The following is a 23,912-nucleotide window of genomic DNA, read 5'->3' on the forward strand; positions in this document are numbered from 1 at the left end:
TTTTACAAAAACTGTAAGTGCACTTTTTTATCCTTCTGTAGAATTGCTTTTACTTTTATAAAATAACTGAAATATTTAACTTTCTTTAGAAGTTTCAATTTCTAATTTAAAAAAATCTTATGTACCACCCTCTTCAGAATGTCCCATGATTTATTGAGAATTGACCTTCATGTCTGACAACAAGGAGGTCATTGTTGACCCTGAGGAGGTGAAGGAAGCCTTTAGGACTGAGATGAGGGAAAAATATGAAGAAATGAAGATAGTCCCTATGGACAGTTCTTTCCACAAGTTTTTCTGGAAAGCTGATAACCAGAATTCATATGCTAATGAAAAGATTTGGTAGAGGGGGAAGTTCCAGGAGCAATTTAACTCAACAACAAAGGTGCCATTATTATATGTAAGGTATGGTGTTACATCCTGCAAGGATACTAAATCTTAAGTCCTAAATGCTTGGCGCTTTAGCAATACAGTGATCTGGTCAAGCTGAAATAGGGAACATGATAGGTTCACAAAAACAGTACTAAGTGCTGTTTTGTAAAAGTGAACATATAAGAAAAAGGAAGGGTAAATTACCTTTACTTAGGTTAAGTAGGAAAAGGATTCATGGAGGATATGGATCTTGTTTATTGTATTTTTTTTGCTCTATTTGTCAGTCAAGTCTCACAAAGAGGGTTGATCATTGTTTTATAATGATGTGTTTGTAAGAGAGAGGATTGTGCATGCTTGTCGCCTACACTGGGCGGGATCTAGAGCAGTGCTTGGCGCAGAATTACCAACCTTTATCACTATAATAATATTATGACAGTTAAACGTTAACTGGTCGAGTAAATAAATGAATGCATGTCACTTATTATGCATTAATAAGTAACAGCGTGCTCCTCAAGGGCGGTAGACCTGTCTTGCTTATCTTTGAACCCTCGCTGCGGGAACATCGTGCATTACTGGTAATTCGCAGGGCTCTCTGCTTCTCCCGTCAGTCTCCAGACCGCTGGGGCGGGGATCTAGATCCCGAGCCAGGAATGACGACTACGGGCGGTAGGGGGCGCCGGCGAGCGGCCGGGCCGGGCTGGAACTCCGCGCGAAACGTAGGGCGCCATGCGCACGCTGCTGCAGCTGCTGCGCACGGGCTGGGGCTGGCGCGCGGGGGTTATCGTCGCTGGCCGCCCGCCAGGGCCAGTGAGCGCAGGGGCCGTGCTGGGCCGCGCCATGGCCCTGTACCGCACGGATGAGCGCGGCCAGCCCCACTCGCCCGATTACCGCGTCTTCCTCAGTAAGTAGCTGGTGGGGCCCCGCCGTGCGGAGCGCTGGAGGCGGCTCGGGAGGGACCTGTGCCGCCTATGCGGCCTCCTTTTCCCGCTCGGGCCCATCCACTGTGGCCGCGCGGGCCCAGCCACCTTCCTGCACGCGGGAACCCGCACCGCTGGTCCTGCTAGCGAGAGGAGCATCGGCATAAGCCCCCAAAGGTGGAGCACAGACGCTGGGCGGCAGGTGGTGCGGTTTCGCCGTGAGGGCGGCCAACCGCCCTCCCTGAGCCGCGCGGGGTGCGCACTGGAGTGCGTGGTCACCCTGCTGCGGCCCCGCAGCCTCTAGCCGAGCGCCGGCCGCCGTTCTGGGTTTACGTAGCTGAGATATGAAAGGGAAGACGCAGAGCCCGCCCTCCAGCCGGGCCTCTTGGTGCGCGCAGCAGTGCTCCTCCTTTTGAGGGCTGCCCGCAGTTGGAGGGGCAAGCCGAACTTTGATGTCCAGTCCACCGCTTCTTCGTCGGGGGAGCTGATGAAAGATCTCCCAGAATCATGAATTTACACTCACAGTTTACCCCTTGAATGCGAGCCAGGATCAAGAGCCTCTTTGGCTCCAGGGTAGCCCCACCCCCACCCCGCCCCAAATTGAACTAGGTCAGAGGGCAAAAGACTTTAGGGCACTGAAGTGGCTTACTAAGACAGGAAAAGACCCAGGTGTCTCGTTTTTCTTTGCACCCAGATATTTCACTGTGGAGTTAGCTGTAACCTGAAAATAAAGAGGTTGGTTGGTTGACTTACCTGCAAGCTTCATTGACTTCAGAACCCCAAGGGGAGTAGTTCCTTTTTTTTATAAGTTGGCCTACAGCATCGCCCACGTACCTGTTGGGAACACCAGCCTGGAAGCTTTCAAATCTGACCTCGAATGCTGGTTTCTTCGTCTTAGCTTTGACCTGGACAAGTTTCTTAACTTGTTAATCCTTGGTTTTCTCATAGGGTCGTAGGAATTACATGACATAGTGTATGTAAAATGATTAGTCACGGCATAGAATATAAATTACTATTATTAGTAATACCTGTAATCATTGATATCTGTAATTTATAAAATGTTTACACATATTCAGCCTGAGCTTAGAGTCAAGGAGTGTTTTATGTGAGAAAAAAATTGAGCTTGCGTAAAGACTTATTATAAAGCAATTGGTACTCAAATTCCCATTTTCTTCAAAATCGGTTGCTTTTCCCCTCTGTGCTACATATTCTTTTTCATCTTTGTTTGGTCAAGACTGATCAGGTGGACAGGAACCCTTAATTTTAATAGGAAGTCCCAAATTTCTGAATGAATTGTGCTCTAGAACTTAAAACGCAATGATTATTGGTGTTTTCCGTAGAAACAATGTTATAAAATGGCAGTGAGGTTTTTAAGTAAATAAAAGCATATTAATGCAATATGTGGTGAAAGTATTCTAGATTTGCAATAAGTATAGTAAGTAATAATAAATAAAGAATAAATATTTATGAAATGTGCTTGGCACTGTCAGGCGTGGATGGTGTTGAGATTTAGTTATGGCCCTGCCCTCAAAGGATTCATAATCTCAATATAATTAGTTAAGGAAAATATAAATACACTGAAAAATATTTTTTCGAATGTTGGTTAAGAAAAAACAGTCTTGAGCCTGGAGCATATGGTGTAGCTAACAAGCACTGGCTTTGGAGTGGGTAATCCTAGGCCTTAATCCTGGCTCTGCCATGACTTCTCACTGAGTGCTGTTGGGCAGGTGATTGCTCTATTTCTTTCTCACAGGAGGACCTGTTTGTCCACCTGTAAAATGAAGCAGTTGGGTTAGCAGTGATCTTTTCAAGGTCTTTCTCAGCACTGATATTCTTTGAAGGCATTGAGAGAATAATAGATATTCTAATAATCTTTATTGAGGTATGGCCTCTATTAGGGCATTCCTGAAGTTCTGTTGTGTATTGGCCTCTTACTGTGGCTTGTTTTTGTAAGTGTATTTCAGATTCATGTTTTCTATAATTAGAAAGCCACAAATAAAATGTTTTTTCATTCTTTTTTTTTTTTTTTTTTTTTTTTTTACTCAGTTGTAATAAACAGCAGGAAAGAAGGAAAAAAATCTTACCGAAGCGAATGGGCAAGAATTGGAAGAAAGGGGAATGTGGTTTTGGAGAGGGACAAGATGGTGAGATAGTAATTAGAAGATATGTTGGGTTAAACAATTCCTGAACTAAACACCAGATGGCATTGTTGGCCCAGGACTGTTTATTATATGCTGGAAGGGGCAGGACAAAGTAAAAGGAAGCTCCTTTAGGGTAAAAGGGTAAGAGGAAACTGAACAACTTGCTCTTTATAAAGGTGGTCACAAATTGGATATTTTTAACTCTGGCAGTATCCGTATGGAATACTAGGGTGTGGTTCTACCTTACACCTTACTTCAACGAAAATTGGGAGTATAGCACTACTTGGCTGAAAAGTGTTGTTCAGCATTACTAAAGTGGAATCATTTCCCACATTTCCAGATACATCCCAATATATGTTTTTGAAATTCTAGTGCAGTGGGAGGTAGACTGTTTTAGAGCTTCATGTCTGTAAATGGTTTCTCTCTACTGCCATTCAGAAGAGTCAAAATAAATGATTGATGTAAAACTTTTTTTGCCTTTTAGTTGGTGTTGAATTTTGTAGGAATAATGTTGAAGTGAGAAGACAAGATGATACAGGAGCAGGAGCAGCCTGGTGGAATTATTAGTCCTCCTCGGTACCAGCCCTGGCCCTGTTAGTAACTTTCTGTGTGGCCTTGAGTGATTCCTTTGACCTCTCTCTACCTCATTTTATTAAATCATAGAAAGAAGAGATTGTACTAGATGATCATTTTCCAAATTGTGCTGAGCACAAGCATCCCATAGGATGTTATTAGGTTTTCTGTGAAAAAGGGCTTCATAGTTTAACGAATTAGATAGCAGAACCTCATTTTATCGCCTTCTTGGAGAGTCAAAATGTGCCTATTAAAGTTCTGTGAAATTGTCATGTAACTTGTCCCAAACTTTTGAATCCCAGAGCCCCTGTTTCTTGGAACATTTGTTAACATCTTAGTGACTCTTAGAGTTTCATGGAATTTAGATTGGGAAATGCTGCATGAGATGATTTCTGAAACTTCCAGAAGCAAGTGTGTTGTGATAACAGTTCTAGACTAATAGTCAAGACACTCAGGTAGTAGGTCTGTCTTGATATCAATATCTTTGGTGTCACCTGACATCCCTTAGCTCAGTTTCTCCATCCCTAAAATTGGGATAGCACTAATTTATAGAATTGCTGTGGCAGTTAAACGAGACTGTATAGAGATTATCAGTGTCCCGCACATGGTAGGTATTTAATATATGTTATTTCTTTTTCCCTTTTGACTTTAGATGTAAGACCAAAATTATTGTTATATTCTTTGAAGGATGAAAACAGTGGGATGTGGGTAATCGAATATTTTGAACCTGTTCCAGTTTATTAGTTCCTAGGTCTCAGAGTTTCAGTGGGTACTGCCCTGCAGCCTTGAATTAATTGCAAAATCATTCTGCAGTTGGACTTACTTACATTGGGCCGAAGACCGCGTGTCAATGTCCCTTTGGTAGTCTGTGTGTTTTTGCTTGCTTTGTTTTGTTGTTAACTTGAAAATTCACTATTTTAGATATTTAAACTTTTCTCAGGGGATGGGCAGATGCTATGCTTTTCCAAAAATTTGGATTTTTGTTAGTGTGGGGTAGGCGACTGATTTTCTTAGAAAAACACTGCCATGGATTATCGCTTTTATTTAGCTTGAGGATGAATTATGCAGTTCTTTAAAAGTGAATTTGTTTTATGATTTATAGTAAGTGTATGCTTATGTTGAAATTACATAGTTTTCTTTTTTAAGTACATAATTTGGGTAGTGGGTGGAATCTTCCATTGAATGCACCATACAATTGGACCTTTACATTAAACTGTCCTGTGAATAATCCACAAAATATATGTTTAAATATGTGAATTCCTGTAACCTTTTTACAAGTTGGCCCATATCATAGAAGTTGAATTTACACAATGTAACATAATGATTATTGTGTGAATACAGAAAATGGTAATATTTATTTGTTTTTCATTATTGCTGAAGTTTCCAGTAAGAAGCTCCTTAAATGGTTTCAGTAATGGTATTTGGCATGCATGAGGCTGTTTGATATATATACATAAAATCAAAGATAGGTTTCTCATTCTATTCAGTTTTCTCACTTGCTAATAAAAGTAATAAACTTCCATCAACTTGTTGTTATGAGAGAAAACAGATAACTTAAAAATGATAGAATGAAATCTCATTTTAGTCCAATTAAAGGGATAGTTTTGACACCGACAATATCCAGCGTATGTTGGTGGCCCTGCTAGAATTCATTAGACTGTACCTAGGAACACAGCCTGGTATTTGACAAGAGTGAATCCCTAGACAAGGTGGCAGGGGGACTACAGTCGTTTATCTTATCTCCCTTCTAATAAACATCCCATCAAAGTAATAGTAAGTGAATAAAAGGGATAACGCTAAAACAAGAAATAAGGAGCCATCAGAGGTGGCGATGTCACAATCTTTATAAAAGATGAAAAACGGATGAACATTTGGTTATTGATGAAGCAGTGTGGGGCAAGTCCCATCTTAAGCATAAAGTTCAGTTTAGGAAGAAGCTGAACTGCTTTGCAGACCTCAGGTTGTGGACGTGTTGATGTTATAGGGGAGAGGGTGGGAGTGATGTGGAGCTTAACCCGGATGGATTAATTTAAGTTTTATTATGGAATAGCCACAGATGTGTACCATGCAGTCCTGGCACTGGAGGAAAGGGCTAGTCCCTTCTATAGAAACTGGAGAAACTGTTTGAGGGGAAGTCAGCCTGATGCTGCCGCCCTGGCAGAGCTGTCTGCATTCTGGCACATAGGAAATCCCCCAGGGTGGCACCCGGCTCCCTACCTGTACCTGTCCACAGGAAGCTGGCTCTTCAGCACGCCTCTCCCGTGAACACATCAGTTTTTCTACTTTTTTATTATTAAAGACAAACCAAGTGGTCAAAGATCACTGTCAGTCAGGCTTTCATCACTGCTGCTCTACCAAACTGCTTTTGTCAAGGCCACAGGTGACCTCCATTCAACAAATTTAATGATGAACTTTAAGTTTATATCCCACATGACCTCAGCGGGACTTTTCACAATGGATCACTTTTTTTCTTTTTTTTTTTTTTCTTTTTTTTTTTTTACCTCTGTGACTACCCTTTCTCTTAGTTATCATGTTTTAATGGCTTCTCCTTCAGCAGTCTCCCCTCCCAGATCCTTCTTTATTTCTGAACTCTAACCTTTGAAATGCTCCAGGGCTCAGTCCTTAGCGCACTTCTCTCCTGGGCAGAGGATGGCAAACCCTTTTAGTAAAGGGTCAGATAGTAGATATTTTAGGCCCTATGGGTGGGCCATACAGTTTCTGTCACAACTACTCCACTCTGCTATTGTAGTGCAAAGCAACTAGATTGTAAAAGTATGGGTACAGCTGTGTGTCAACAAAACTTTATTTACAAAAATAAAAGAGGCCATGGGCTGGATTTGGCAGAAAAGCCGGTTTGCTGACCGTTTTTATAGCTCTTGGTTATCCCATCAACCCCCTTAGCTTTAGATACTGTCTATGGTATCTGCGCTTCCCAGAATTTACACATCCAGCATTCCACTCTATTCACACTTAAATGCCTATGAAGCATCTCAAGCTCAGCATATAACCAATAACCTAGGACTCGTTCTTATTGCCTCTCTTACCCTTAATCCACATCTAGTTCATTAGTCTTTCCCTTCAGCTCTGCATTTAAATGTGTCCAGTAGACAATTACCTCTCTCCACTTCCACCCCTGCCACTTCATCCATGTCACCGTCATCTGTCACTTGACCAGTAGCCTCCTGATTCTTTACCCTGCTTTCACCCTTGTCCCCCTATAGTCTGCTTTCCACACAGAAGTCTCCTTGTTTTAAAATGTTAAGTCATATCATGTCCAGACGCTCCGCTCAAAACCCCAATGGCTTTCCATTTCATTCTTAATAAATTTTAAATATTTACCGTAGTGTACAATACAAGGTTCTGTGTGACTGCATGCTGGGTTTCCTCTTTGAATTCATCACTCACCTCTCTTCCCTTCGGTCATTGTGTTCCAGTCTTCCTGGCCTCCTTGCTGTTTCTTAGACGTGCCATTCATATTCTTGCCTCAGCGTCTCTGCGCTTGCTGTGCCTGCAGTGTTCCTCCCTGGGTGGCCACTTGACCTACTTCAAACCTCTTTCAGCTCTGCGCTGAGTGTTACCCATCAGAGAGATCTTTCCTGGCCTGTTCGTATAAAATAGTATCCTCTTCCATTATTCATTCTTTTCTTACCCTGACTAGTTTTCCTGTATGATGCTTATTGTACCTGATATAGGAAAAACTTATCTATATTCATTGCTTCTGTACTCCCCCACACCCAGGATATAAGTTCCATAAGAGCAGGGAGTTTGTATACCTAGTACCAAAAATAGTGCTTGATATCATTTGTACCAAAAATAGTGCTTGGTATCATTTGCGTTCAGTGAATATTTACTGATCAACTTACTGAATGAAGTTATGGAGACCTTATAAATTAAATGAGGAAAAAAAGGAAGTAGAAATAAGAGAGCTTGCATTTTGAAAAGTCAAATGTGTGTCCTCTGAAATTTTATAAGCTATTGCATCTATTACGAAGGAAGAGAAGGCCGTGAAAAAGTTATCAAAGAACAAGAACTCTTGGAAATTGAAGTTTGACTGTTAAGACAACTTAATAGAAGGTTAGCGGGCCACATGGTGGTCCATTGTTTTAAGCTACCAAGTTTGAGATAATTTGTTGTAGTCCTAAAGAATTAATACAGAAAAGTTAGACTGTAATTAGGTAAAGAAATCTACCAGAAAGTTTGAACAAAATGTCAGACAGAAAAAAAGGTAGAAAGAAGAGATACAGAAATTCAGTCTAGGAGGTCCAACATTTGATTGGTATCAGTTACAGAAGGAAGGAATGGACAAAATGAAGAAGAAATTATCGACGGGATAATAGAAAAGATCTAAGAATTTAAGAACCCAATATTCTAAGTCCCAGACACAAAATTGTGAAATCTCAGAAAACTGAGACTGTAAAGTAGATGCTAAAAGTCTTGAAGCAAGGGACAGGGAGGGAGGAAGAACAGGACATTTAAAAAGGAATAGTAACTAAACTGGTATCTGAATTATCAACAACACTGAATGCTTGAAGACTGGAGTACTGCCTCAGAGAAAAGAATTTTCCTCCTAGAATTCTCTACCCTGACAACCATTAATCTAGGATGAAGATTGAATGAAGACATTTCAGACATTTAAGTACTTGGAAAATTTCCCTCACGTGCAGCCTTTCTTACTGAACACAAGTTAGGGACATCGTTCTGCAAAACAAATAAGTAAACCAAAAGAGATGAATGCATGGGATCCGCAACTGTAGATCTAAGCTAGAGGCCAAAGAAGCAAAGTCTTAGGATGCCAAGCAAGCCTACAGTCCAGATGGCAGCAGGAGATAAGATTTTGAAAGGGAACTATTTGAGTAAAGAGAGAATTCCATAGTTTTGATGGTATCTGTTGAGGCAGTCGAATAATTTATAGATACGATTATGACTTACAATGGAAGAAAGATAATTAGAAGCACAAGTCAAAATAGGAGCTGACCAAGAAAGGAAATTTAATTTTAACATTTTACTTGGCTAAAAATCAACACATAGGCAGTGCTTCTCAAACCTGCCCAAATGTAAGTCTTATTTAGGATTGCTTGCTAAAAATACAGATACGTAAATTTTTCTCCTTAAGATTCTGATTCACTAGTGTGAATGGAATGGATGTCCAGAGATCTGTTTAACAAGCACACTAGGGTATTTTTATCCTTAGAAAATTTTTAGAAATATAGTCGACCCTTGAACAAAGGAGGGTTGGGGGTACAGACCCTCTGCACAATTGAAAATTCACATATATAACTTTTGACTCCTCCCAAATTTAAATACTAACAGGCTACTGTTGACCATGAGTGTTACCAATAATATAGACAGATTACCACATATTTTGTATGTTATATGTGTTATATACTGTATTCTTATGATAAAAGAAGCTAGAGAAAACATTAAAATCATAAAGAAGAGAAAATACATCTGAGGTATTTATTTTTAAAAATCTGCATATAAGTAGACCTATGCAGTTCAAGCCTGTGTTGTTTGAGGGTCAACTGTGTATTAATAGGGAAATTATGTAAAATTCAATGTGAATAGAATATAAGCTTTGAAATGAAAATATAAAAGTGTAGAAGTCAAAAATTAGGAGAGAGAAGAATGAAGAAAGGTAAAAAGCTGGTTAGTAGAGTTGAGAAATACTATATGTGTTTGGTGGAACAGAGAACAAAGCTATGAAGTGTAAAGATGAGCCAGTAGAGAGTTTAAGAGGAATAGAGTGGGGTCAGGTGAACTAAGCTCAGAATTGGAACCAGTAGATAATTTTTAAATTGACAAAACTAATCATAAATCTATTTAGATGCAGATAATCACTAGACCTAATTAAAGAAATGAAAGTGGGTTGCTTTGATAGCAGAACTGTTGGAGAGAGATGGGGACTTTTATTTTTTTTTAACCATGCACATGCATTGTTTTATTTACACAACAATGAAATATTTTTAAGAGTAAATTGGCAAGAACTTGGTTTCAACTCTTAAGAAATAACCAGTCAGAGCTTCTGATAAGTTTTATTATCTTTAGGAAGTGACGTACGTTGCAACAGTGCTTGCTGCATATGCCATATCTCTGTCTCTATGGCTTATATATTTACACATGTGGATCACCTTTTTATTTTACAGAGAACCAGGATAGTGTATCTCTTTAATCTTATATTGTCCACTAAAAACATTATTATTGTCTGAGATCTAAGGCCATATTTTAATTTTTTTTTTAATATTTTACTTTTTCCTTTATTCTTACATTTAATTTATACTATTTCATGATCCAGATGGCTTTTGGTAGATATGGTTAGCTGAGTCAGACCAGGCACTCATTTATGTGCTCTTTTTTACCTTCCAAAATGGCAGTTAAATAATTTTAACATATATATTGGCATTACCTTACTGTTTGAACAGAATACAATTTATGTCTGGATTTAGAAGAGTACTCTCACAGACCTTTAGCATTTAGTGATCATAGCTTGGTCTAGTCCCATGTTTTCCTCAGCTGTGAGTATAAGACGTACTCAGTTTACATCATATATGTTGGTTGGGGCTCATCCTGTGACCAGGAGCATTGGAGCTTTAGGGAAATACAACACCAAATTAGTGTGCTAGAGCAGTGGTCCCCAACCTTTTTGGCACCAGGGACCAGTGCTCCTATGAGAACCCAATGCCTGATGATCTGAGGTGGAGCTGAGGTGGTGATGCTAGCGTTGGGGAGTGGCTGCAAATACACACGAAGTTTCGCCTGCTTGCCTGCCACTCACCATGGCCTGGGTTCCTAACAGGCCATGGACCGAGCACCGGTCCACTGCCTGGGGGTTGGAGAATTCTATGCTAAAGGACCATTTACTCTTAATTACAAAGGCATCCAGCTATTCTGTCATGTTTCCTATACTTAAGTTTAATAATGGTTTTACCTGGTTTGTGCAGCTTCCTGAATTCCTAGAGCTGAAATGATTAATTTCCACCCCACATGTAACAATTGAAGTAATCTAAAGGATTGAATTTCTCTTCAAAATTCAGCCTTATCTTTGTGACTTAAAGCAGATAAAGAATCACAGATTGACGATTTCTTGGAAAAAGAACTTCTACTTACACATGAAGTATATTTTTCTTGGCTTCCTATTTTTTTATTCCATATTTTTTAAATTAAATATGGTAAAATTCACTCTTTTTTTTTGGTGAACAGTTAAGAGTTTTGATAGAAATATAGATGTGTTTAAAAACCATCACAGTCAAGGTACAGAAAAGTCCATCACTCCGAAAAAATTTCCCTGCGGTTCCTCTTGAAGGGTCATTTCTACCCTTTGACTTTAACCCCTGGCAACCCTTGATCTTTTTATCTGTATACTTTTGCCTTTTCCAAAATGCCATTGTTTAATGCAGTTTAGGTTTATCCATTTTATTGTAGTATCAATACTTCATTCCTTTTTTCTTGTGGGCTAATAAACTATTGAGTAAGACACCATTATATGGATGTAAAAGAGTTTGTCTATTTACCATTTGGGTCGTTTTCATTTTTTGATGATTTTGAATAAAGCCTCTGTAAAGATTCACTTAGAGGTTTTTGTGTGAATACAGTTTTCATTTGTCTTGGTTTAAGTAATTAATAATAGGATTTCTGGGTCATGTTTATAAGGAACTGCCAAACTGTTTTCCAAAATGACCATACCATTTTCAGTTCCCACTATATTTTGTTTTAATGGAAATATGTAAATGTGACTCACTTAAGTATCTGGCTTATTTATGGAAAAATAAATAATCATGCAACAAACTGGTCATTTTATTTGCTTATAGACGACTTAAAAATCAGAGAATTTGAAATTTGATGTGGTATACAAAGGAGAAGATCTTTTTTTAAGGGGTATCCCTTTTAATTGGTGAAGAACAGCTTTATAGATCACAGCGAGAAGTTTTATGGACTTTGACACTTGTGCTCTCTTTCTTATCGTGTTCCTGCCTCTGCACAAGTCCTTCAGGTGTTACCTCGTTGCTAGGGTGAAAAAGGAAACAGTACCTTAACAGTTTGGAGAGGGCAATGAAAAAGTAATAGAAATGTTTGCTGAGCACGTATTTATGGAATGCTGGCTAAATGCTGGGTACTCTTCTGGATGTTGGGGATCCAGTAGAGAGCCGACAGAACAAACAACAAAATTCCATCCTTCAGGAACTTTAGCAGTAAGCGATAAGGAGAACCACATAGCACGAGAGGAGGAAGTAAAATTTTGTTGGAGTGAGGGCCATTAAGTTATATGCTTCTACTTTATTGGGCTGAAGCCAAGCCTTGTTTTCTCTCTCTCTTTTTTTTGTTTGCTTTTTTTAAACAGTCTTTTTTGAGGGGTGGAGGATAATTTTAGATTTGGCAGAAATGCAAAGGTAGTACAGAATTCCAGTATATCCTATTCCAAGTTTCCTCCAATGTAACATCTTTAAATACCATTGTACATTTGTCAAAACTAAGAACATTGGTGTATACTGTTAACTGAACTCCAGATTTTAGTTGAATATCACTAGTTTTTCCACTAATGGCTTTTTTTCTGTTCCAATTCAGGATCCAATTCAGGATTCCACATTGCATTTAGTTAGTCATTATATTTCCATAATCTTCTCCAGTCTGTGACAGTTTGTCAGTCTTTCCTTGTGTGTGTGTGTGTGTGTGTGTGTGTGTGTGTGTGTGTTTTCAAATGACCTCGAGATTTTTAAAGAGTATTGGTTAGGTATTTTGTAGACTGTCTCTCAGTTTGGGTTTGTCTGATGAGAGTGGCATTATGGGTTTTGGGGAAGTTACAACAGAATTGAAGTATACTTCTCATCACAGCACATCGGGAGGCACATGCTCTCAACATGATTTATCACTGGTGATGTAACCTCATTCACTTGGTTAAGTGGATGAGGTTACTGTTTGTCAGTTTCTCCACTGTGATGTTTTTCCCTTTTTGAATTCTATTCTTTGGAAGCCAGTCACCAAGACCAGTCACACTCAAGTGGGGAAGAGGGAGCAGGATAAACTGTACTTCTTAGAAGGGGGAACATCTGCATGTGTTGTTTTGAATTTTTCTGTAAGGAAGATTTGTCTCTTATTTATACAAATTTATTTGTATTAGTATGGACTTTTGTATATTTATTTTATGCTTTGGGTTATAATCCAGTACTCCATTGTTTATTTTTTTTTGCTCAGATTGTTTAACTTTGTCGCTTGGGAGCTTTTTTAAGTCGGCTCCTCATTTACCTTTGACATATCTCCAGCCTTTTGTTTTGAGCACTTACTCGGTTGATTTCTGGTACTACAGGGTGCTCCAGGATCATCTTATATATTCTTTGTCCCAGCCTTAAAGTCAACCCCCTCTTTAAGAAGCCCTACTTCCTTTTTTATTGGAGAACAGTATTTAGAAACCAAGATTTGGGGTATACTCATTGTTATTGAGGTACCAGCCAGTTTTTGTTTTATTTTGTTAAAATACTTTTAAAGTCTAAATTTGAAAATCATGCCAAAGAGGTAGAAGTCCAGAAATAATACAAACTCTAACTTAGGAAATGACAAAATAAAAAATTTCTATAGCTATCCTAAGCCCAGCTTTTGGAAGCATATGCATTCCAATAAAAGTGCATATTTCATCATTGTATTTTATTTAAATAATATGTACTTTTAAAAGTATTTAAAATATGCATTTTAGTGTGTAATAAAGATAAGTTTGTTATTAAAGGTTTTTGTTTTTTGTTTTTTTTTAAGTTAATAGTAGCATCCTTATCACTTTGGAAACAAATTATTTGTTTTCTTTTAATTGGGTAGAACCTTTAGACATTTGTTAATATGGATTATAGGTGAAAATGGAATTCTATTGTTAGGTTTCTTCTAGGGAAATAGACATCAGTTATAATTCAGTTCACTTATTAAAGACTATCTTTTTAAAAGTGAGATTTGGTTTATATGTGGGGTTTTAATTTATTTTAGACATTTTCTACTTTGTATATTTTTAGCTATAGGATTAAGTAATGATTTCAGCAACACAAATATGGTTTATTTGGTATGTATTTCTCTTTGGTCATCATATTGGAGCAAGTTTTAAACATTGAATGAAACTAAGTTAAAGTTAATTTTGAAAATACTTTCAAAACTTTTTAAAGTTCGAAGTAGATAAAGTATAATTGCTCTAAAGAACAGGATAGTTCATTGCTTTTTTTTTTTTTCTTTTGCAGAGAATGAAGCTGGTCACTACCTTTCCCCCTTTCATGATATTCCTCTGAAGGTGGACTCCACAGCGGTATGGTTTTAACTTGTTTTAGGGATGAAAATAGATATTTTTAGTATGACCGTAAAATACTTTTTAGAAGCATCTTGAAAGGGAAGAATTTGGTCAGAGTCAAGAAGGTCAGTGGAGTTGTTATGACAGGATTGTAAACCTCCTTTATAAATTAGAATTTGTGCGAGAATAGGATTCTTTCAGGAGGACTTGGGGAGAAAGGAGTGTTAGGCCCATAAAGCTTAGAATTTGATAGGAAATAAAGATTTAAGGTTAAGATTTTAAGGTGTTTACAACAGGCTTATTTTTTAATAATAATAAGAAGAACAATATATTTAACATTTGTGGATTATTTTCTATTTGCTAGCCGCTGTGTGAACATTTGCCATTTTATTTAATCCTTATGAGTTGCTGTTATTATCTCCAAGGAAACCAAAGCTGAGTCATTTTGTTGACTCATCTATGGTCTCACAGCTGGTAAGTGCCAGAGCCAGGTGTGAGCCATCATTTCTGATCACAAAGCTCAAGCTCTTTGACCACTCTATGAAGCACATGATAGAAAAATAAAGTTAGGAAATGGAAGTTTTTAAATAGCCATTTTCTTAGAACCTAGAACTACTCGACAGATGAGGAGGGTGGCAAGGATATAAATCAGGTAGGAGTGGGGGATCTGCTGTTAAAGGTGGACCTGAGCATGGCTCAGAATCACTGGAGCATTCGCATAGCCCGTAAAATGGCATAATTGGTAGCAGATATTATCATCACTAAGTTGGAAATTTTTTCCTTAAAATCCGAGTAGTTCATTGGTTTATTCTATTACCAAATTTAGTAAGGGGCACAGCTGTTGAGTAAATAACCAGGACTACGTTTCAGGTTGAGATTATGTGGGGCTGGTTAGTGAGGTTGTGTTTTCTAGATCAGTGTGGGACTGAGGCCAGTAAAGAAGTGGGCAGCTGCTTCAGGTGCAAGAGTGGTTTGACCTCCTTATTGTTACCTTAAAGGCTGAATGTAAGACATCATACTGAGGTTATGGGATGCTGAAGTAGGATTTGTGCTACCTTCCAGCCCTTCAGAGGACTGAACCGTCAGTAATAGTGGCAGTAGGGAGAATAATAGAGGTTTACTGAGTGCTCGTAGTGCTTGGTAAAGCACTGTGTTCAGTGCTTGGTGCTCGCTTCGCTTTATCTCAACACGTCTAAGGCTGCTGTTGCCATTGTTTTGTTAATGAGATTAAGCGCCTCGCCCATGGTCACAAATCTAATCTGTAGTGGAGGTAGCATTTAAATTCAGGTGCTCTAACTCCATAGTTTGTACTTTTAACTGCTCTCATGTAATCCTTCCAGCTCATAACTTCTAAGAAGTGTTCAGCTGCAGAACAAAGGGTCATGTAATCTGAATAGAAAAAGAAACCAAAGAGAAGGCAGAAAGAACTTCATATTACTATGTGTCTCTGTGAGAGAGAGGGAGAGAATGAGAGAGAATGAGAGAGAAAATGAATATATGCAGGTGTGGCCATGTATCCATGTGGTTTGTTTTGTTTCGGCCAGTCAGCTATTCCCCCTAAATACCTCATGTCCCCCCTCACCCCTCTTTGCTTTTTGCTACAAGTGCATGCATTCATTTATTCATTTGCTCATTAATTTATTCATTCAGTAAATAATCATTACATACTTATTATGAGCCAGATAGTATTCCAGGCACTAGGGTAGCATTGGTGAATAACGTAGATATAGTTCCCACTCGGTTAGAACAGGTCAATCGGATAATGTTAAGTGCTATACAGCGAGAACAGGGTTATGAAAGAAGGTGTGCTGCTTCATGTGGCAGTGTACCATGACAAAACTGTGTACTTAATAACAAAAATGATAGCATTACTGGGAAACATGGATTAGGTAGGGGTAGATGTACAGAACAAAGATGAGCAAAAATAACCCAGTGGGCATAATATTCTGCCTCAGGAGGATGGGTTTTGGGGAACGTGAAATTTAGGGTTAGGCGGAATTGAGGATAGGGCAAGGCAGAATGGAACAGGATACGCCTGGGAATCCCGGGCACGTGGACATTGATTGGTACACGCAGTGGTGTAAACAGGCTTCCCTCGCTCTTGGTGAGGAAAATGGTTAGACCTATTGCACGTTGTACCTTGTGATGTGTTTTAGGAACAGTAATAATGTTTCAGAGCCAACTTGGAATAATCAATTTTCAGTTTGTTTTGTTTCCTTCATTAGTCGTTTTGGCGCGACAAGCTATGTATGATGTGTGAACATTTGTGAATGGCCTGATTTTTCTCCCCAACCCACCACGTACGCTGTTTTAATTTAAAAGTGCTTGATGGAGGCACAGTAATCACACCTTGGTGGGACTCGCAGGCAGGAGGTGCAGCCACGTACTTTCATGGCTTGTTAGTCACGCTCCCTGGAGTTTCATTCCAATAATGAAATGACTGTTTTAAGCGCAGTCACTGGAAACTGCTAGTCTTTCCTTAAAGACTGAACGGAGCCTTTGCTTATTTTATAAAACTAGGGAAATATACTTGAAAGAGATTTAGCTTTTCTGATAATTTGTTTTATGAAATACTTTGATGCTTTTATGCTGGGGATGCAGATACTGAGAGAAAAATGCACTGGGCCTTTTGTAGGTTCTCCGTTGCCTCAGGTTTCTGGACAGCCTCTGCATTGGAATGTTTATACATAGGCGTTTTTTCATTGCAGCTATATTTTCATGAACTATTACAATCATAAATACCATCTTTTCTTTTATAGGAAAATGGCATTCCTACAAAGAGAGCACGAAATGATGAATATGAGGTATATCTAAAGGTTTTAATTTTTGTGAATCACTTATATTGTCTATTACAGACATTGATAGTTTGTATTTGTAAAGTGCTTCTGACTTTTTCCCTCACGAGACTTTTGTGTGCATTCTGATATTTTTATTCTTCTAGTTTTGCTTTAAGGCACCTAGGAATGATATTTTCATTTCACTGTTTTTTTCTTGTGGTGAAATATACGTCGCAAAATTTACCATTTTATTTATTGCACACTAGTTAAGTGTACAGTTCCATGGCATTAAGTACTTTCACATGTGCAGTCATCATCATCATCATCATCATCCATCTTCAGAACTTTTTCATCTTCCCACACTGAAATTCTGTACATATCAAACAATAACTCTCCATTCCTCTCTCTGCCTAGCCCCTGCTAACCACTATTCTACTTTCTGTGTGTGAATCTGACCATTCTAGGTACCTCCTTACCATTTCATTTTTAAGTAAAAAACCAGAGAGGATTAGGTTTTTCGAGCCCACAGTTTAGCAGCAAGTTATCAAGGTAGAAGCTTAAAATAAAGGTTCTTTATGAAAATAGGTCAGTTTATCATCTTTTTATTACAAGGGGAAAGATTGTTTTTGCGAGGCTGTTATAGAATCCAGGAACAAATCTTGGAGGTAGAAGAGAAGAAAAAAACAGTTATACCAACTGTATGCTAAAATAAATATGTTCTAGATATATCATGCAAATATGTGATTATCAAACTTTTAATAGTTCTTGACTTGGGACCAGAACATTTGATCGATGTCTGTCATCCCATCTCTTGCTGTTGATCGATGCCTTTTTATCTTGCTGATGCCAGGCAGCTTTTCCGCCACCTTCCTCAGCCTTCTTTCCCTTTCCCAACCTATTTCCAGGTATTTTCTACTCCTGCTGAAACTTAGGACCCCAGCTTTGGCATTCACCTCCAAACACAGCTCTGGGGCTGTTTAATTCCTACAGCCTTTGCCTACCATCCATCTTGTATGTTTCAATGGGAAAAATGTATTATTCAGAGTTCATACAGCCAACTTAAAATTTAATTTTTAGAACATAATTTATATGTCAGGAACTGCCTGATTTGAGTTTATTTAATTTTTTAAAATTCTGTTCCATTTTTCCCATTCTCTAGCTCCTGGAAATCACTTTTCTACTCTCAGTTTCTATGAATTTGCCTTAAAAAAAAAAAAAAAAAAAAGATTCCACGTGTAAGGGATACGATGCAGTGTTTGCTTTTCTCTGTATGGCTTATTTCAGTGAGCATAATGCCCTGAAGTTCCATTCATGTCATTGCAAATGACAGGATTTCCTTTTTCCTCCTGGTTGAATAATAGTCCATTGTGTATATCTACCACATCTTCTTTATTCGTTCATCCATTGGCGGACACATAGGTTGTTCCCATATGTTGGCTATAGTGAACATGGGAGTGCAGATGGTTCTTCAATATCCTGCCTTTACTTCCTTTGGATATATAGCCAGAAGTGGAATTGCTGGATAACACGGTAGCTCTGTTTCTAATTTTTTGAGGAACCCCCATACAGCTTTCCGTGGCAGCTACACCAGTTTACATTCTCATCAACGGTGTGCACAGGGTTCCCTCTCCCCCACATCCTTGCCCACACTCGTTGTTTCTTGTCTTTTTGATGATAGCCATTCAAACAGGAACAAGGTGCTATCTCATTGTGGCTTTGATTTGCATTTCTCTGATGATGAGTGATGTTGAGCATCTTTTCATGTACCTATTGGCCATTTGTATGTCTTCCTTGGGAAACTGTCTATTCAGTTCCTCTGCCCATTTTTAAATCAAGATTGTTTGGGGTTTTGTTGCTATTGAGTTGCTTGAGTTTTTTATATATTTTGGATATTTCCAGATTTATATTTGCAAGAATCTTCTTCCATAGGTTGCCTTTTTATTTCGTTGATGATTTTTCCTTTGCTGTGCTGAAGCTTCTCAGTTTGATATAGTCCCACTTGTTTATTTTTGCTTTTCTTGCCTTTGCTTTTAGTGTTAAATCGGAAGTTTATTTGATATTTTGTTAGAAAAAGGAAAAAAGGTGATTTCCTCCCATTTTCCTCCCAAAGTATGTACTGCTTTTCCATGTCTTATTTTTCTTTTTAATTTGTGCAATAAAACTAGAAGGGAAAAATGGAGAGAGAGAAAAGAACCAAAGGAAAAGGTAAATGCCCCGGGCCCGTGCCCAGCGTTCTGAATTGAAATCAGTCCCCTTGTATCTTTGTGATTTTTCTAGTACATTTCAGCAGACCATTATTGATGTCTAATTAACACTGATGTTTGGATGACCACACTAACGTGGGCTTTAGAAAATTACAGGTCATACACATTTGAGCTGGATGAAGAGAAGAACAAATGATGAGGGATGGTGTGGGTTGCAGGCTAAAAATTCAAAACTCATCAATTGTTCTTTTGGCCTAATTTTGGTCTCTGTGAGTGGTTTTGTTAGGTGTCATTGTGTAAAACAATTGTCACTAGCTTGGTCTTCTCTGTCACCTCTGAGTATGCATCTGCATGCATGTGATCTCTCAGAGCCAGGCTTTCAGGGATGAATAAATTATGTGAACATCTGCCATTTACTTAGGTTTTTCTTTTTAAGAGCTACTTCAGACAGTTAAACAGGTGCTGGGATACCTCATGAAAGAGCATAAAAAATGAAATATAACAAGCAGGACTGTGTGTAAAGGTTGCTAGGATAGGTATGAGACATACTTCTAAGGAGCAATTGTTGAGAATCCATTCTCAGCTTTGTTCTTTACCTCATTATGAATATGTGGTTTTGTTATTGGTAAACTAGTCTTATCTAGAAAAAACTTTAAAACTGTCGGTACTTTTGTGGCTCAATTTATATCTATATTTAATTGCATAAATGGTATTCTTTGAAATAATAGCATCCATGTTTCACCAAGAAAGCCCCAGATACTGTTTAGCAGTGCTTTAAACCAGAGATTCTCAACTGTGGCTGCAATTAAAATTGCTTGAAAAGCTTTTAAAAATAAGCTATGACCTGGCTCCACCCCAGAACAATTGCATTCAAATATGTGGGAGGTGGGGCTCTAGGAATCTTTTTTTTTTTTTTTTTTTGGAATTGATTAAACCTCCAGATGAGTTTTATATGTGGCATGATTGAGATTAGGTATATTTAATCACTGTTTCTTAACTGATCTTTGGCAAAGACTGGTTTTTTTTTTGGTGCTTTATTTCTAATCTGTTGTGACCTGGTACTTAAAATATAATCAAAGCGAATTATAGAAAAGTATAATTCTTATTATTACATTTGGCAGACATAAATATTACTCCATCATATTGATATAAACATTTCTAAATGAACCAGTAACAATCAGCTTGCGGATGCACTGGTCCATTACCACAGTTGGGGTAGCACTGTTTTAAACCATTGTTTTGCCATGGTAAGTTGTTAGTTAATGATGTCAAAATGCATGCGCGTCAACTTTAACCCTAAATCTCTCTCTATAAGGACAAAAATGTAGGAAATTATACACTTATATTCCTAATTACTGAGGAAATTAGTTTTACTCATCACTGACCTAGAGTCTCCTTTGTTTTAAGCATTCTGCAAAGTTCAGAAGTGATAACTAGAAGTGATGGTCCTTTTGTAACTTTAGAGAACCAGAAATCATGAGAATGCAAGCTAAATTTAGAAAATTGTGTCTCTTTGTTAGGCTTTATAACTGCCTATGCTGATACCTTTAATTTTACATGTGATCATAATAACTTGGATTTAAATATCGTTTTGTAATTTTCAAAATATTTTACTTTATAATTTTCTGTGTGTTTTCCTTTAAATTATATAATTGATTTTTATAACAATCTTGTGTGGTGAGTAGGGTAGAGATTATCACAATTATTTTGCAGATTGGAAAAGTCAGATATTCAACTTACATGATGGTCCCCATTTCTCTTATTTTAGTTTGAAAATAAAAATTAAAACAAGTATTCCGATTCCATTCTGGTTCCATCACTATGCTGACAAGGTATTTCCAGAAATGTAACAACTTTTAACTTTATGCAGTGATGATCAAGTGACATGATGGCTTAAATTCTGCTGTGTTTTAGACAACTTCTCTAATTTTTTAGAAGGAATTGTAGGCATAGGCAGACACATGATGGAGACTCTGTAAACATTTTTTTTTGCAGAAGAAAAAACTAAAGCTTTCTCATAAAGGAGATAAGTGTAAAAATAAAGGATAGGTAAAAAAAATTTTAATTTTCTCTCTCTTATTTTTAATTGCAGAATTTGTTTAATATGGTTGTCGAAATACCTCGGTGGACCAATGCTAAAATGGAGGTATAGATATATTCTCTTAATATCAAATGGAAATGATAATAGTGATACAAAAACTTTGTTTCAAGTTGTCTTAATATTATGAATTTGAGATGGTTGATAAACTTTTTAATAATGAAAACAATTGAAAACATTCTCGTGAACTTTGAATCTAATTTCAAAATGCAAAATATTATTCACAGGTGAATTTATACTTTAGAGAGAGTGTTTTTTTTTTTATTTTTGCCTCTAATTTGTTATACCCGTATTTAATTTTCCTTGACTCTTCTCTTTGAAAATGACAGATATTTTCAAGGTTTACTCAGATTCTGAGATGTATCTTGTTCATAGACACAACTGAAACATATTTATTTGGGGTTTATGGCAATTTTAGTTTCTAAGGGCTTACTTCTCCTTTAGATTTTACTCTACCAGGAATGAAAGCATTTCCTGGCCAACTCTTGATTTATGAGCACTGTCTAAGAGCGTCTGCTATTCCCCTGTTTAGCTGTTCTTTATATTTTTTTAATCTTTTCCATGAGACATGGACCTATCAAGAACGTCCCTTTACTTTTCAGAATTTATTGTTCCATTTGCAGTTAGGTAAGACCCCTTATAGTGCTGAGTGGAGTTTAATTTATGGCACTTTGTTTGTTTTAGTTATTTAAGCCCTCTCCTACAACTTTCGATGTGATGGCAAGTTTTATTTCAAGTATTTAGAATAAGGGTTGTTATATAGGTGTATATTTTTCAGAATTTCTATTTGGAGAATTGTCAGTAATTTCACCAGGCCATGGCAGTTTTTTGTTTTTGTTTTTGTTTTGTTTTGGTGGGGGATGGGGGGAAGAGGAGGGAGTACTATTTTAATAGGAAAAAATAAAGATACTAGATTCTCCTTTTGGTCTTGCTTTAAGTATAAAGTTTCATCATTCTGAATACTCTCTACCTTACTCAATTAGTTATAAAACCAAGAATCTGTGAAATTTTGCCTAATTTAAATAGTGTTTATTTATGCAAACATGGCTTCAGTTATTTTTTGTTTATTTTGTAGGATAGGTTTTTTTCCTTTTTGCATGGCAATTTGGATATGCTTCATAGAAAGGTAACTTGGAAATGAAATCACTTGGTGAAAATCTTTGTGTTATCTTTATTATCATAAGATTGATGGGTAAAAGCCCAAGATTAGTAAAAAAAGTAAGATAGTTAATCCTTATCCTCTTGCCATTTCAATCATTTTGTTATTTGTGTTAGAAATAATGAGTGCATAAATAATAGAGTGCCTAAATATATAAACTAATATTTCCTTTTCAGATGGTTTTTCTTAAACAGTACTGTAAATTATAAATTGGAGCTGGCTTGATTTGATTTACATTATCCTTGATCAGTAAGTTGGAATATGAATATTTAGTCTGAAAACAGCACATCTTAAAGATACTATTTGAAGATAAGATTAATCATTTCTCATCCTCCTGGCCCCTTTCCCTATGATCTGCTTAGATTGCCACAGAGGAGCCATTGAATCCCATTAAACCAGACGTAAAGAATGGCAAGCTACGATATGTGGCAAATATCTTTCCTTACAAGGGTTACATATGGAATTACGGCGCCCTCCCTCAGGTAAAATTTTTATTGTAATGGTAAAACTTTTCTGTCTTTTGAAAAAATTGCCTTGTAAATCCTGTGAACTACTCGATTTAAATGGGTTATAAGGACATGTCAGTTTGAGAGATTTATAAATTTAAAATTTTTAACGTGGAATTTTATGTATCAATAATTTTTTTTTTTTAAACTGTATTTATGTCTGCATTCAAGTTCTTGGAGTTAGGCATGTAGAACACTTATATTTGACATTTTGAACACATTTCTTTTTCTGGGCTTGGCTATTAAGAGTTAGTGAAAAACATTTTATCTGCTTTATCTGAAGTCATTTCTTTGATTGTGACAAGTAATGCTTTTATATACATTTATATATGATAGCATTTAAAAAATAAAATCATTTTTTAAAATTTAACAGAGGAATCTTTTATTAACTATGTTTCAGAACTCATCGTGAATTGAGTTAGGCAACTTATTCACTATGATAAATTTATAATTTTTCGATGGAAAGCAGAGAAAGCAAGGGCTAAATAGTGGTAAAGCAGCATTCATATTAGAGAATGACACGATTTGCTTTTCCTCCATATCCCTTTTTGTTTTCTTCTTTGTTTTCTCACTCCTGGGAAGTGGTACTTACTTCCAGATTATTTAGTGAGTAAAATTCAGAATATGCAGAATCAAAAGTCCAAGTTTGGGGGGACATAAAGAAGCATCTGCATCTGTTTATAAAAGCCATTAGTCCATTTATCTATCAGGATATTTATTTTTTCTATTTTTATTTTATTAATTTTAACATTTTACATGAATTTTTTAAATTAAGTTTGTTGGGGTAACATAGGTTAATACAATTACATAATTTTCAGGTGTACATTATAATTTAAAACTGTATATTCTATTGTGTGTTTACCACTCAAAGTCCAATTTCCTTTAGATACATATATTTTATATGAAATTTTAAGGT

General features: G+C 37.2%; 1 protein-coding gene across 2 annotated transcripts in view; it reads left to right on the forward strand.

The window, feature by feature from the left end:
• Nucleotides 1-969: 969 nt before the first annotated feature.
• Nucleotides 970-23,912, forward strand: part of PPA2 (inorganic pyrophosphatase 2) — a 75,369-nt gene continuing 52,426 nt past the window's right edge. The window contains exons 1-5 of one of the 2 annotated variants that reach the window (XM_016147973.2): nucleotides 970-1,270; nucleotides 14,206-14,270; nucleotides 17,012-17,056; nucleotides 21,326-21,379; nucleotides 22,853-22,972. In XM_016147973.2, the coding sequence (XP_016003459.1) occupies nucleotides 1,096-1,270; nucleotides 14,206-14,270; nucleotides 17,012-17,056; nucleotides 21,326-21,379; nucleotides 22,853-22,972 (459 nt within the window). In that variant the 5' untranslated portion in view covers nucleotides 970-1,095. The remainder of the gene's footprint in view (nucleotides 1,271-14,205; nucleotides 14,271-17,011; nucleotides 17,057-21,325; nucleotides 21,380-22,852; nucleotides 22,973-23,912) is intronic. The other variant, XM_016147993.2, reaches the window with a different exon arrangement.

The sequence above is a fragment of the Rousettus aegyptiacus genome, unplaced genomic scaffold (genome assembly GCF_014176215.1).
Source record: "Rousettus aegyptiacus isolate mRouAeg1 unplaced genomic scaffold, mRouAeg1.p scaffold_m13_p_10, whole genome shotgun sequence".
Taxonomy (NCBI): domain Eukaryota; kingdom Metazoa; phylum Chordata; class Mammalia; order Chiroptera; family Pteropodidae; genus Rousettus; species Rousettus aegyptiacus.